General features: G+C 46.7%; 1 protein-coding gene across 1 annotated transcript in view; it reads left to right on the forward strand.

Annotated features, from left to right (window-relative positions):
* Gpt2 (glutamic--pyruvic transaminase 2) overlaps window positions 1-15706 on the forward strand; it is a 37768-nt gene that overhangs the window by 1285 nt on the left and 20777 nt on the right. The window contains exons 3-4 of the mRNA XM_026406880.2: window positions 8326-8415; window positions 10872-10980. Coding sequence (XP_026262665.1) covers window positions 8326-8415; window positions 10872-10980 — 199 coding nt within the window. The remainder of the gene's footprint in view (window positions 1-8325; window positions 8416-10871; window positions 10981-15706) is intronic.

Raw genomic sequence — 15706 nt, forward strand, 5'->3', positions numbered from 1 at the left:
GTTCATAGCTGCTGTGTTCATTGGCCAGGAGTGATTTCACCTCCCCACAGCCAGGGTAGCTGGGGTAGATGTGTGAGATGCCCTTGTAGTCCTAACCTGGGTGGAAATCAGTAGGCAGAGTCAAGAGGGGTTATCTAAAAAAGGAAACACTCCTCAGGTTCCTATGAAATAGTCATCCAGCTGCTTGCTCAAGATAGCTCTGCCCCACAATGTTCCTGGAGTAGAGTTCTTTGATTTCGCTTTCATAGGCGCCACATCTCCGTGTCTCCAAGGCAAAATGGTCAGGTAGTTTCCTTGAATACATGAGAGGAGGTCTGGCAGGAGGGGGTGGGCAATGACTTTTGCTTCCATTCCCATGGGGACTTTGGAAGTTTGATGAACTCATGGCCTGCTGAGCCCTCCCTGGGACACCCAATTCTGCTGACTCAAAACAGTGAGCTGGACAAGTCTGGAGTCCAGTGACTTCTGCCCACTCCTTGCAGGGCTAAGTTTAAAGTTTAGCCTCGAAAAGGCCAGCTCCATTTCTGTGCCTCCCTAGTCCAGTGCAGATACCTGGCCAGCTGCATCTGGCCTTTCCTTGAGGCAACAGTCACCTTGCTAAAACAAAGCTAGGATTAAAGTGTTCCTGATTTATCACATTACAGCTGATCTCTTTGGTTCCAGAGTTGGGAGGGGTTCCAGGAATTATACCTTTTGCTAAACAGCAACTTCTGTGTTGGCTCCTATTGAATATGAGGATGACGAGGACAGAGGGGGGCACTGTCTTTGCTCTCAGGGAGCTGACTACCATATTGTTCCCTCAGTCTATCCTCCCCCTATTCATTAAGGATTGGTGGGGTTTTTTTCAGCCAACAGAAAATGTGAGAGCATTCCAAGTGGGAGCAGTGCTTTGAGAGAAAGCAGAAGGTTGGGAAGTTGGGCCTTTGGGGAAGGGGGCTGGCGCTCTTAGTTGAGCTCTGTCTGGCAGAGGGAAAAGATAGACTGGAGTCTGTGTGCTTGGATTCTCTGGTGCCTTTTGGTGGGTCATAGGGAGCCAGGAAAGGCTTGTAGCAGGGATGTAGGTTAGTGATTATAGGTGGGCAAATTTCTTGGTCTTTGGTCCAGAGGTCTTCTCTGATTTCTGAGACAAGTGCTCCTGCCTCTGAGTTAGTTAAGAATGTCTTTCTTTTCATCTACATTCTCTGGTGCTTTCATTCAAGCTTGTTCCTTTTTGTTCTCTTCTTGCTTGACTAAGTTTCAGTTGCTTAGGTGTTGAAGGTATAGCCCCAGCCTAATCATTATATCCTCACTTAAACCTTTTGTTGCCCAATAAAGTGATGCCTGCCTATAATCCCAGTGATTTGGGAGGCTGAAGCAGGAGGATGGCAAGTCTGAGACTAGCCTCAGCAACTTAGAGAGATCCTATCTCAAACAATAAAAAGGACTGGGAATGTAGCTTAGTAGTAAAGTGCCCCTGGGTTTAATCCCTGGGACTGAAAGAAAGAAAGGAAGGAAGAAAGAAAGAAAGAAACTTTTGTTCTTGGGAAATAGCCCCTCTTCACTGTGCCAGTTTAAACATTGCCCCTTCTGAGAGAGCCATGTTTCTGTCAGTCATTTGTTGAATTTATTTTTTGGCTTCCCTTGACTTCGAACAGTTTTTGTTTTTCTACTTCTGTTTTGAACTATAATGGTCAAAGTTGGACTAGTATTATGTGGGGTTTTATTTGGTAAGAGATGGGATGGGCCAGGACTTATAGGACTTGGGGTGAATCCTATATCCTCTTTGGACCTCAGTTTTCCTAGTTTATAAAAGGAGAGAAGTAACCTGGCTAGCTTAGGGTTTCCTGCCCTGTTTTGTACTTCTGAACATGTACTGGGAGATCTGTGATGACCCCTGCTTGGTAGCAGGGCTTTTATGCTATGGAATAATTTCACCAGGTGCTCTGCAAACAGTACAGGCTATTTGGCTAGACACGTGGCTTTGGTGTTTGACTTTGGGGTGGCTGGCAGGACTTTTTACTTCTCTGACAGGAGAGCTTGAAGGAAGAGGGGAGGTGGCTGAGGGTGTGAAAGGGGCCATTCTCCTCTAGCCCAGGCTGTTTACTCTACTCTCTGGGAGGCCCTGTTTTTTTTTTTGTTTTTTTTTTTTTCCTGCCAGCAACTCAGGGCAGCAAACCGGTCTTAACTTTTCAGATCCTGGTCTTCACTGGGATCAGCACTTAAAAATAAGCTGCAATTAGTAGGAGTTTTGAAAAGATGTTACAGTTCCTCAACCTACTCTTTTTTCCTTTGCTTTATTGGGGCGGGGGTTGTGGGTTGGCACAAGTGGAGACAGAGGAATGGTGTTACTTTTTCTAACAGTAAAAGTACACACAAACTGGGCACAGTAGCTTCTATATATAGTTTAGCTCCTTGGGAGGCTGAGGCAGGAGAATCACTTGGGCCCAGGTGTTTGAGGCCAGCCTGGGCAATATAGTGAGACTCATCTCAAAAAACAAAAAAGCTGAGTGTGGTGGCTACATCTGTAATCCCAATGACTCAGGAGGCTGAGGCAGCAGAATCACAAGTTTGAGGCCAACTTGGGCAGTTTTGCATGACCCTGTCCAAAATGAAAAATAATGATGTAGTTCAGTTGTAGAGCGCCCCTGGGTTCAATCCCCAGTACTGCAAAAAAAAAAAAAAAAAAGAGAGAGAGAGAGTACACATAGTTAGGGCAAAACATTCAGAAATAGAGAAAACTGATTGCTATTGTTAACATCAGTCTGTGTTGCATCTAAACACAGATAAAAGCAGGGAGCTGTAGCACATGGCTGTAGTTAGCTAAGAACTAAGATTGGTAACCCTGGGTGTGCTAAGCACGGGTGGTAAAATCTTGCTAGTCATTGTCCTACTTTAAAATAAGGAAAATTAATAATAAAGGACAAAGACAAAATAAAATAAGGAAAACTGGAATGTAGGCTTCCAACAAGATGAACCTTCCAGTTGTCACCCTGCCCAGGTTACCAAGGACCTATATCCCAGGCTCTGCCTTTAGGTGCTGTAGGCCTTAGGCAAGTCATTTAGAGCATATTGGCCTCAGTTTACTCTTCTACAAAATGAGGCCAATTGATTTCATCCAAAAACTAGTTTGGGGGCTGGGGATGTGACTCAAGCGGTAGCGCGCTCGCCTGGCATGTGTGCGGCCCGGGTTCGATCCTCAGCACCACATACAAACAAAGATGTTGTGTCCGCCAAATGAATAAATAATTAAATATTTTTAAAAAAAACTAGTTTGTAGAGTTAGTGATAATGCCATTTAGAACTACTAAAAGTCTCTATTTTCAGCCTAGAGTGGCCTAAGCCTATAGTCCCAAGCTACTGGGGAGGCTGAGATGGAGACTCCATATCCAAAAGAAAAAGAAAAAGGACTGTTCTCAAACCAGTGAGAGTTTCTTGGGAATAGAAAGTGCAGAGGCTCAAATAAGTATGATAGTGCATACCTATAATCTCAGCAATTTAGGAGACAGAGGCAGGAGGATCTCGGGTTTGAGGCCAGCCTGTAAAATTTAGCAAGACCTTGTCTCAACATAAAAAATAAAAAGGACTGGGGATGTAGCTCAGTGGTCAGTGCTAGAGCCCCTGGATTCAATCCTCAGTACCCTTCCCCCGACACACAAAAAAAGTGCTCATTGTCCCTCTTTGCTCTCCTACATCCTAAATCCCTCTGGATCTGGGAACATACTCTGTAGGGCTTACTTTTTCTAGACTTGCTGTCATGAATGATCCTGTTTGAAATAAGGTTTCATCCCTGCTTCTGCCTTATAAATCTTGGTTGTCCCACAGACCCACAGAGTTCAGGGACCTACATCCAGCTTTCCCTGCTTTAGTTGTTAGGAAACTTGGCCCTAGGAGCTCTCACCTAATCTCTCAATCACAGGCATAAACAGCTGCCACTCCAGTTTCTTCCATCTTCACTTGTCTTTTCATGTAGGGGTTAAACTTTGTGCTGAGCTATAGCTTTCTCTGTGAAATGCATCTGTGGGTTATAATTGGAGATTGTCTCTGGAGCTCTCTGCAGGACTGCCCCAGTCCCAAGTGCTTATTGTTCATTTGGGGTCAGGAGGCACGGGGTCTTTTAATACAAGGTTTTTGGGGCCTGGCACGGCCTCTCTCCTACCTACTGTATTACTTCCTTGTACCCACTTCTTATTCTTCACTTCCTGTCACTCCAGCCTGGGTGATTCATAAGTATTTGTTTGCCCCTTCTCCCTTGCTGTGTTAGGAATGTTTGTTGAACAAAAGGGAGGTTCTTTGGAGAGTAACTGTCCATATTTTCTTTATACATTCATTTGTTGATAGATACTTAGGTTGACTACTGAGAATAATGCTGCAGTCAAAATGAGAGTGCACATCTCTTCAAGACACTGAATTCATTTCTTTTCGCTAGGTACCCCAAAGTGGGATTGCAATGTCATGTGGTAGTTCTATTTTTTACTTATTGAGGACCCTCCATATAGTTTTCCGTGATGGAAAACCAGTTTATATTTCCTACCACCAGTGTATGAGGCTCATCTTTTCTCCACACCCTTGCCATTACTTATCTTTTCTCTTTTTAATAATAGCCATCATAACAGGCATGAGTTGATCTCTCATTGTGGTTTTGATTTGCATTTAATTAGTTATGTTGAGTACCTTTTTCATATGCTTGTTAGCCATTTTTATGTCTTTGGAAAAATATTCTGAACATTTGTCCATTTTTAAATCAGCTTTATTTATTTATTTACTGTTGAGTTGGAGTTTCTTATGTATTTTAGATATTAACGCCTTATCAGATATGGTTTGCAAATAATAGTGTTCTGTAGGTTGCCTTTTCATTTTGTTGATTATTTGCTTTGCTGGGCTTTGTGCCTCATAGAATCAGTAGTACTTTCAGTGGTACTAGGCTGATTGGCTGCAAAGGACAATGATAAATCTTGTTTTCTTCTCCCCACTGGAATATGCCATTCCCTCAGAGCATGGGGGACCTAACTCCTGATCCTTACCTGAGCCAAAGTGGTGAGGAGGGAGCCCTACCTACGTAGGACCTTCTACCTTCTCTCAGTGCCACATAGAGAGGCAGTTCTGGGTGGGATGCAGGGTAGATTAGACAGGAAGGCTCTAGAATTCTTCAGGCAGAAACCAGAGTTCTACATGCTTTAGTCCCTCTGACCTGGCCCCGGGCACTAGGCTGCAGTGATGTCACCATTGGGTGTATTTACCAGGCCTATGTGAGTCACTGTAGACAGGAGTCTGCTCATTGCTCCCTGATACTTCCCTACTCATGTAGGCCTTGTGTGCCCAGACGCAGGAGTTGGCCCAGAACAGTCCTGTCTATGGTTGTTCTTGACTCGGTAGGCTGGTCCCCTTGTCCATTCAAGGAAGCCAATTTCCTGTCTCCCAGCTCATCCATCATGGTAAAGCATCCAGGGTCTGTGGACACTAAGACCCAAGAAAAGAGATGCTCAATGTTCCCAGGCTTCATGTCGCCAGGCCCTGAATTGGCTGAGCAGTGCCAGTGGGGGTGCACAGGAAAGGAACATCTAGGGCTCTGTTCCAGGCGTTATTCTCTCCCTGTATTGGGCTGGCCTGGGGCCCAGGTCTCGCAGCTGTGTGTTGGTGCCTGGCCCTCACAACTATGACGGATGTATTCTTTAACTAAGAATGGGCTGTGCCCACACTATAGAAATCACCTGTGTTCAGCCTGGGGGCTGTGGTGAGTCAGTCAGACTGACTGAGGGCCCAGTGCCAGGGGGTGGATTGGTTCTGCTCTTTTGCACAGAGTGACTTGAGTAGCTACTTGGCTCCTGGGGCCACATGTCCAGAGCCTGAGTCTCTCCACCAGACTGCTTTCACTGCAGTCTCCCGCTGGTGCAGTGGGTGGTGCTGCCACCCGCCTTGGCTCCCCAGACACATTGGCTGCTTCTTAGTGTCCTAGGAATCTTTCTCCATTTTGGCCAGCCTTTAAGAACTTGGTGGGAGGGGCACAAGAGACTTAGAAGTTCCCCTTTTCCCCCATATACCTAGCTTTTAGAGATGTGAGCCTTATTTATGAAGCTCCAAGACCATATCTGGGGTGCCTTCCTTAGCCTGCCATGCCCTCTTGTTTTGAGGTGGCAAGTTAAACCAGGAAAACTTGTTTGGCAGCTGCTTTGGTCTTAAACCCAGTGTTTTTTTACCTAAGGTGTATATTACTGATTTTATTTTTATTTATTTATTTTGGTGCTGGGAATTAACCACAGGTGCTTTACCACTGAGCTTACCCCCAGCCTTTTTTGTTTTGAGACAGGGTCTTGCTAAGTTTCCAAGGCCAGCCTGGAACTTGGAATCCTCCTGCCTTAGTCTCCTGAGTAGCTGGGATTACAGGCTACCGTGCCTGGCTATGTTACTGATTCTAAAAAAGCAGTTTTCTGAAGTTGCTTATATTTAAGCATTGTGTGAAATGGAGAAAAAAAGTGTAAAATCATGGAATTGTATCTTTAAAGTTTGTATTTGGGGTACCTTATGGACAATTGGAAATGGGAAAGGGGCCAGACCTTCCCACCAAGACTACTCTTTGATACTGCTACCTTCTTGCTTGGTCCTTTTTCTTCTTCCCTGACCCTCATGATCTTGTTCCTGAGCCAGCTTTATAAGATGATAATATGTATACTCTGCCAAGTGCTTTCCTACTGTTTATCTCAGATTATCCTTTCAGCTGCCCTGGGAGGTCCTCGAGCTTGTAGTTGATTCCATTTCTCCCAGTAGCTAATTCCAGATTTAGCAAGGAGCTGTGTACAATTCCCACGTTTCCACAGTCTACGTCAGACCACTTTTTCACCTTTGCAGCAACTGAGGTATTTTTCAGTCCCCTCCCCAGTGACATCCAAGTGTTGTTAGGAGCCACAGCAAAAATATTGATACAGGCACCTTTGGATTTAATAACTGCCAGCCAGCAATTCACATTCATATGGTATTTGGACTCATGCTGTTCAGCTGGGCCCATTTCAGGACTCAGGTTACTCATGTCACTCTTGTAATGGGAGAGTTCCCATTGGTTGGAAAAGGATGGTAGGAGGGTGTTCCGGGGGAAGTGGAAGCCCCCCGGCTCAGGTAGACACACACGTGGCGGACCCACCTGTTAGGGGATGCACACGGCCTCTCTCTAAATAAAACTTTGTCTCAGTTTGACTGGCTTGTGTTTTTGTGCCCAACCGGGTTGCAAGATTGCAAGCCCGTGTGCACTGACAGCTCAGCAGGGGATCGCTCAGCAGGGGTGCCGCAGGCAGTGCTCGGCAGCAGGAGCGGGACTCAGCCGGCCCGGGGCCGGGCAGTTTGCGGCAAAGTGTCTCTGAGTTCTTCTCTTTGTGATCTCTTTTCTGTGCTAAGCACATTGCTCAGGCGGTGGCTGGCCTCAATTTTGCTCTTCAATCAATCTTTCATTCCTACTGCTTTTTTTAAAAAATGAAAATTAGCCCATATTCTACATTCTGCCAAGCCAGCATTGCAAGAGAATAACCCTAAGAGTTCCTTGCTGATGAGTGTCTTCTGGGGTGACGGTGTCCTTAGTGTCCCTGATTAGTAAGCTGTTAAAGTGGAATTGCACTTGGGCACAGGTGCAGGTCCTTTCTCTCTCTCTGACATTTGGCATGTTCTGCTGTTAACTCCTACCTCCCTTCTACTACATTTTCCCCAGAGCCGCCTTTTAGACATTCCCATGAGGTGAATCCGGCTGTGGACCTGCAGCATCTCAGGATGCCCCAGCCACCCAGGAAAGGTCTTCCTGCCTTTCCAGAAAGTGGGGAGCAGTGGAGCATGGTGGTTAAAAATGAACTTGGTGACATGGTGGCACACACTTGTAATCGTACCTACTTGGGAGGCTAAGATAGAAGAATCACAAATTTGAGGACAGCTTATGCAACTTGGTGAGACTGTGTCTCAAAATAAAAAATAATAAAAAGGGCTAGGGATGAAGCTTAGTGGTAGAATGCTTGAATACCATGCATGACACCCTGGGTTCAATCCCCAGTAATATACACACTCAAACAATGATCTTGGGTTCAAATCCTCATACTTATATTTAATATGTCAATTATGTAACATTGGGCAAGTTCCTTAGCCTTTTGGAGCCTCAATTTCCTTATCTGTAAAATGAGATTAATGTTAGTTCTTCCTTATGTGGTTGTTGTGTAGGTTAAATGAAACCAGGAGTGTCAAGGACTTGGCACCATGCCTGACACTTGGTAAGACTGAAAATAGGACTGCGTATTAATATCCTGTGGGAACACTGGTTGTCCTCAGGAATCCAGCTTCTGAGAATCTTTAACCACCTGTTGCCTTCTTTCTACTCAGGGTATCAAAAAACCATTCACTGAGGTCATCAGGGCCAACATCGGGGATGCCCAGGCTATGGGCCAGCAGCCAATCACCTTTCTCCGACAGGTGAGCCAGCCCATGGGAGCAGAGGCTACTGGGAGATTGGGGACCTGGAGGCTGGGAGGGGCTGGCATGGGCTTGTAGGAACCGCTGTCTCCTTGTCCATCAGCCTTCTCGGGACACAGTAAGGCACAGAATCTCTCAGGTGCCATTGAAGTGGCGGCCCCTTCCATTCCCTGATGCCCCTGTTCTCTCCCTTAGTTCCTCCCCTTCCAAGATTGTCAAAAATTCCTAAACCTATTTTGGGGTTACTCTGGTATAAGAAACTTCCAGGAAGACTCATCCATAGTGCATGTTCCTGGATGCTGAGGTAGGAGCCTGGTTGGTGAGAGCATCTGTGGGTTAGGCAGCAGCTGGGCAGAGAGGTGGTGTGTGAGGATGAAAATGCGACCTCCAGAGTAAGACATCTCCCATTTGACTGTTGACTCTGCTACTTACCAGCTTTTCTACAGTAAAGTGAAAATCACTTTGCTGTCTGATAAGTGCCTTCTCCAAATTCAGCCTTGCCACTGGCCACAGCAGGGCCAGCCTTTTCTGCGTGGTGCTGGCTGCCTCCAGCCATCACCTTATCTCCTCTGATCTTCATAAGTGGCCCTGGGAGGATGGCAGACTCTGCCCATTGTGTAAAGGAAGAAAAGCTGGATTCCAAGAAGATGGGAAGTCACCTGGCTGGTGTCAGAGCAGTGCCCGGGAGGACTGCTGGAGGCCTCGGTGAGGTGATGAGTATAAATGCCTCCCTCTAGCCCAGCAGGAGAATGCAGGCCATGGCAGCCATTGTTACCTGCTGCTCCCCTGGCTGCCTTTGATGTGAGCCAGAGGAGGCGGGTCTGAATGTTTCAGTTTGAGACTTCACCACAACCATGTCACAAACCAAAATTGTGGGATTGGTGGACTAGAAAGGGAGAAATCAGGGTGGGAGAATGCCACAGGGCAGCCTGAATAGAGGGGGGACACCCAGCTGTGGAAAGCTTTCTGTGGGGCAAGGAGAGCCTGTTTTGAACCAAGATGTAGTTTTTGCATGTGGTTAGGTTTCACAATCTGGGCAGGCAAGGAAGTTGAGCATCAGGCACCCCAGTTCCCTTTTACCTACCTGTATCTCTGACTATAGGGTGGCACAGAGGAGGAGCAACCCCAACTACTCTTCAGGGCAGAAAGCTGTCGGGAGGAGGGGGTCCCAGCCTGCAGCCCCTGGGGGAGTTGACAGAGTGTAATGGGGAAGAGAACAAGGCTGGCACTTGTTCTCTTCCCCATTACATTATAGGACCATGTCCTATGGTCACCACTGCTGACCCTCAGATATCAGAGTCCTAGCTGCCTGTGGATATCAGAGTCCCCAGGCTGGGCCCAGGATGGGGAAATGGATCATACCAAACGGGAAAGGGAGAAGTCAAAACAGATGCTCTGCCAGAGAAATGCAGGCAGAAAGAGGGCAAAGGCCCCTCCCTGGTTGTCCTGAAAGTATGGACATTGGAGGGAAGGACCAAAAGTAGCCTCTCCGCAGAGGTTCCCCACATAGCACCTATAGCTCAGGTCATAAACAGGTTCCAAAGCAGGACTTAGCCTTTACTGGCTTGGTAGTTGCGTCCCCAAATCCAGCCCTGCCACTGGCCACAGCAGGTCCAGCCTCTCCTACAGGGCACTGGCTACCTCCAGCCTTTATGTGTATCTTCTGATCTTCAGAAGTGCCCCTGGGAGAAGGGCAGGCCAGGTCATTGCCCATTGTGTAGAGGAAGAAAAGCCCAGCTCTAAGAAGCCAGGCAGTCACCTGGCTGGTGTCAGATCCCTGCCTTAGTGGACCTGGCTCAGCTACTCCTAAGCTGCCAGCTGAGACTTGCCCAGTGAGCTGGGGTTTACTGTACTTTTGCACACATGTCCTTGCTTAATCCTCTTAATTTTTGAGTTTAGAGTGATTTTCTGTTACAGAGATGAGAAAACTATCCTATTTTCAGATGTCGAAAGGGGACGAAGGGAGGAGGGCCCAGGGAAGAGGGCCAGGGTGTAGAAGGGAGCTTGGCTAAAGGTACTGAGGGGGTCTTGCACCCCTGCTCCTGTCAGCTGGGCTTCACTTGCCTGCCCAATCCTGGCCCCCTGCTCAGGAGACCCCCGGTTCTTGTGACCTTGTATGTGCCCACTGCATGTGACCTTGTATACCCACTGTCCCAGTTATGGACAAGTTGAGGCTAGGGGCCTTGAAGCAGGCCTCACTCTTTTCCTCAGCTCTTCTTCTGGCCATTTCTTCTTGGACTCCCAAACTCAAATCTGGCTCTCAGCTTGTTTCTTCAGCTGCAAAATCCAGTGTTCTCCTTCCCACTCACCCCCAAGCCCACAGACTGAGCCCTCACAGAAAACCTTGTCCCCTGGAGTTGTCATCTTCCCAGAATCTCCTGCCCAGCTCCTTTGTGCCTTTCCTGGGGACTGGGGTGGGAGTGCTGGGAGCTTAGTCTGCATCCTTGTTCTCCTAGGTGATGGCGTTGTGTACCTACCCAAACCTGTTGAACAGCCCTAGCTTCCCAGAAGATGCTAAGAAGCGAGCCCGGCGAATCCTACAGGCTTGTGGTGGGAATAGCCTGGGTAAGGCCTCAACTTATTAGGTCCCCAGGGGTGTGAAATGAACGAGGGGTTATGCATGTGAGTGTGTGAATGTGTGGGGTGGCTGACCTGTAGTGTGCATGCAGAAAAAAAAAGAAGTTCTCCCCATCTGTGCTCTTAGCCTCTTGTTGACTAAGTTGATGGTATAAATATTGTCTTGGTGGATGGGGGTAGTCCAGGTGCAAGTGCCTGTATTTTGCTGGATTTGGGTTTTACACCTAGGAGCCAGTTTTAACAGCTGGGCCTTTTTTTCAGCAAGAGCAGAAGGTTTGACGCATTGGTCAGCAGGCTAAGTGGAAATGCAGTGCCTAGCTTTGCTCAGCATTCCTGCTTCTCTGTGGCCCCCAGCCAGAGATGTCCCTCCCTGTATCTTATGGAAGGTGGCTGCTAGTTGTTAGGAAAGGGAAGCGCCCTGAGATCCCTCTGGCCCCCCTTTTTTTGTGGCTTCCTTCAGTCTGACAGTACCCATGACCCCTCCCGTTTCACTGTGTTGCTGTCACCCTGGTCTTTACTTTGTTAAGAGCCCAGGCCCAACTGTCTGCCTCCTCAGAGAACACCAGGCACCAGGGGGCTCCATGGAAGGAGGTCCTGGAATCTGACCCTTGTAGATGTGAAAATGATATTCTCTCCTGCTGAGATGGATTTCCAGCCCCTAGGCCTCTGACTCTTTGTTCTCTCATTTTCTTGCTTCTATTTATTTTTGCCCTGTTCCTTCCCTCAGCGCCTGCATGGGGAATTCAGCTTCTCTTGCTAAGGAAACCAGTTGTTTTTGAAGCTTTCTTAGGAAGTGTGCCCTAATGTCCTGAGGCCTGGAGCTAAGAGGAGGGATTTTTGTGGTTTGCTCAGCCACAGATCACCCCCCACTGGGATCAGTCTCTCTGTCTCTCCCCCTACCTTTTTCCATTTATCCCTAAAATTCAAGGCCTTGTTCTTATCTTCCTAACTGCAGTCATTCCACTAGCTCTGTCTGAATCTGGGCAAGGTTCTTGTGGAGTCCCTCTTAGGAAAGGGCTAGCACCCCTTGCTTCTCTGCCTGCCAGCCTAGACAGGATGTGAGCCAGTGCCTTATGTTCCAGACTCTAAACCACAGGCTGGCAGAAAGAGTCCGTAGTGCAGAGGCTCATCCACTGGCTCCTCTTGTTCCTGCACATTCTGCCCAGCCCAGAGGACAAAGGCGTTTGTCAAAGACCCCTATGGCCATTGGGTGTCGTGGTGCACACCTATAATCCCAACTACTTGGGAGACTAAGGCAGGATGATTTCAAGCTTGGTGCCAGCTGGGCAACTTAGGATACCCTATCTCAAAAAAAAAAAAAAAGGGCTGGGGATATAACTCAGTGGTAGAGCACCCTTATACACCCCCCCCCCAAATTAAAAATAAATAAATAAAGGAAAGAAAAACCATGGAAGCCTCAGAGGAGAGGTGAGGCAAGGCAGAGTTTGCCCGATGTGCATGATGTGAATGTTAGGGGAAGGGTGGGGAGAGCCTTGTTCCAGAGTACTAAACTTCATCAATAGTTTTTGCAACTCTGTATCAGCCAGAGCTGGGGAGGGGGGGGGAAGTGGGGGAGTGGGGGAGTGGGAAGTGGGGTTGGGAGACTGTGTCTGTGGAAGCCCCATCTTGGAGTGTTACAAGAGACCAGTTGACCTTTGATGTTTTTGTGACCTGTACTGAGTTCTGTCTCGGGAGCTTGGGAGCACAAAGGAGGTGTGCCTGAGCCTCCCTCCTCATCCTTGAGCTAGGAAGGGCTTTGTCCCCACCTAGGCTTATGATGAAAGTTGATATGTATGATGAAACCCCTTCTTAGAGGCACTACCAGGCCCTGCCTATCACAGGGCGGCTGGCACTGTGGTCCTTCCCGTGACAGGGCTGTGAAGGTATCACTCTCTGTCAGCTAAGCCTTGTGTATCCTGAGCGGTTTCCTGCCCATAGACATAAAAGGAAATGGAACATGTCACTGTTTCCCTAAGGCCACCCTGACCCAAGTGTTGACTATTATTTATTACATGAGATCTTGAAGCTCACCCAGGTCATATTTTTATCATGCCCTTTCAAATTGTTTCTAAGAAGAACTGAGGGTGTTAGCATGCTCCTGTAGTCAGGACTTGGGAACCTGAGGCAAGAGGATCCTTTGTGCATAGGAGTTCAGTCTGGGCAGCATAGTGAGTCCCCCATCTCTCTCCTTTCTTTTTTTTTTTTAAAAACTAGGGTTTATTATTATCAGTTTGACAAGTAATTCAGTTCTCAGGTTGTGTGTGGATACTAACCCATTAAGTCCCAAATTTTCAGTTCTGTAAATGTAATAAATGTAGGTGTTCCTATAAATGAGTTAAATAGAATTGAGGTTAAAACCTAGCACACCATCTAGGGGAAAAGGGATCTATGTGCCCTTGTTCAGCCCCTCCCTGCACACACACCATTACCAGGCACTGTTCCAGACACTGACAGTGGTGAACAAGGTAGGTGTATTTTCTACACTCATGAAGCTCACTATCAGATTTGGGAAAAACAAACATTAAAAATATTCATATGAGCCAGGCACAGTGGTGCACACCTGTAGTCCCAGCAACTGGGGAGGCTAGAAGCAAGGGGATCTCAAGTTCAAGACCATCCTAGGCAACTTAGACCCTGTATCAAAATAAAAAGGGCTGTGGATTTAGCTTAATGGTAGAGCACCCTTAGGTTCAATCCCCAGTACTTAAAAAATCAATCAATTATGTGAATATATAATTCTCAGCTTTCATGGCTCATTGGAGAAAGGGCAGAGAGTTGTAGGATTATATCATGGGATTCTAATGTAGAGGGAAGGCTTAAAAGGAGAAAGTGGCATTCAAGCTCATGTGGAAGATAAATGAAAGATAACCCACAGATGCAAACCACAAACCTGGAATAGCAAGTGCAAAGGCCCTGAGGGTTGGAACAGAGTGTGATCTAGTGAAAGGGTCTGGGTATGGCAGTATTCGCTGAGGTGGGGAGTTTGGCAGGGGCGATGGTGCTGGTTTGTAGAGTGTGGGAGTAGATTGGTCATTATTCAGGGCAGTGAGTCCTAAGCAGAGCATTAATAGGATGTGTTCCAGCAGTGGGCTAGGTGTTCTAGGGGAGATGCAAGACTTCTTTGGTATAAAATAACTGGAGAAATTCCAATTCAGGAGATAGGCTGGGACCAACTAGAAATGAACCTTGAAGGATCAGTGTGGTTTGGAGAATAACAGAAGATATAAAGGCGAAAAAGAAACCCAGGAGCCTCCTTGGAACAGTGGAAGGTCTGTGACCTGAAGAAGCAGAGAACTTGTCAGTGAGTGAAGGCCTGAGAATTCAAGGAAGCGGCTGGGCTTAGAGATAGGAAGAAGGAGATACCCGACTGGTGGGATAGCCAGGCCCATGGAATAGAAGGTTGGGGGACCACGGGGGGGGGGGGATTGAAAGAAATCAGAGGGAAAGAGGGATCCCTGGAAGGTGTCTTGAGTATGGAAGCTCAGAAATATCAAATGAGTTACCCGGGGAACGCAGGTTTCTCTAATACCAAAATTCATACACATACCCTTTTATTTTTTTTTATTTTTTAAAGATTTATTTTTTTATTTTTTTTTTTTTTGTATTTGGACAAAATACCTTTTTAAATTTATTTTTATGTGGTGCTGAGGATTGAACCCAGGGCCTTGCAATTGCTAGGCGAGCACTCTACCACTGAATCACAACCCCAGCCCCCAACACCCCCTTTTTAGTTTATAAAATATTTCAAATTTCTTAGAATACCAAAATAACATATCAAAGTGTCCTACACTGTCACCACCCAGAGTTGATGCATGGTAATGTTTGTCACTTAGCATCTTAGGTATTGGTTCAGCCCCCTCATTTTACATCTTGTCAGATGGGGAAAAGGTGAGCCCAATGCTGCACAGAGAGACTGAGGCAGAGCCTGAGCCAGAGCTAGTGCTAATGCTCTTTGAGAGCATTTAACTGTGTCCCTCCTGGGTGCCAGGACTGGACTGATACATGCTTCAGTTCCAGAGAAGACTGCAACTTCCCAGAGCCCCATCCTGCCTCCTGGTGGATGGTTTTGCAGTAGTCATACAAAGAATAAGTTGGTTTTCTTTAAATATGGTATGAAATTCAGAAAGGGTGTTCACACACACAATGAAAAACCCACCTCCCACTTATGACCTTCAGGTCCTGATGCACTTAGAAAATTCACCATTCACCTCACCAGTTTGAGTCTCCTTCCAGAGAGATTGTGTATATGGAAGAAATCTGTAGATTTCCAACTTTTTTTAAAAACCATAATGGATCTTGGGGCTGAGGATGTGGCTCAAGTGGTAGCGCGTTTGCCGAGCATGTGTGAAGCACGGGGTTCGATTCTCAGCACCACATTAAAAAAAAAAAAAAAAAGGTAGTGTGTCCACCCAAAACTAAAAAATAAATATTAAAAAAAAACCATAATGATCTGACATTTAAAAAAAAGAAAGATCTAGGGCTAGGGATGTGGCTCAGGGATAGAGCAGTTGCTTATTGTTTGAGGCCCCTTATTCCATCCTGGCACACCACACACACCAAACCAGACCAAACCAAACCAAACAACCCTTATGTGGAGCTATAATGATCAGTTAGTAAAATGCACCCATATTAATGTTCAGCTTGAATAATTTTTACATACACCTTTGTAATTCCCCACCCAGATCAAAAACTCCAGAAGGCTTCTTTTTACTTC

Source organism: Urocitellus parryii, chromosome 15, assembly GCF_045843805.1.
Source record: "Urocitellus parryii isolate mUroPar1 chromosome 15, mUroPar1.hap1, whole genome shotgun sequence".
Taxonomy (NCBI): Eukaryota; Metazoa; Chordata; class Mammalia; order Rodentia; family Sciuridae; genus Urocitellus; species Urocitellus parryii.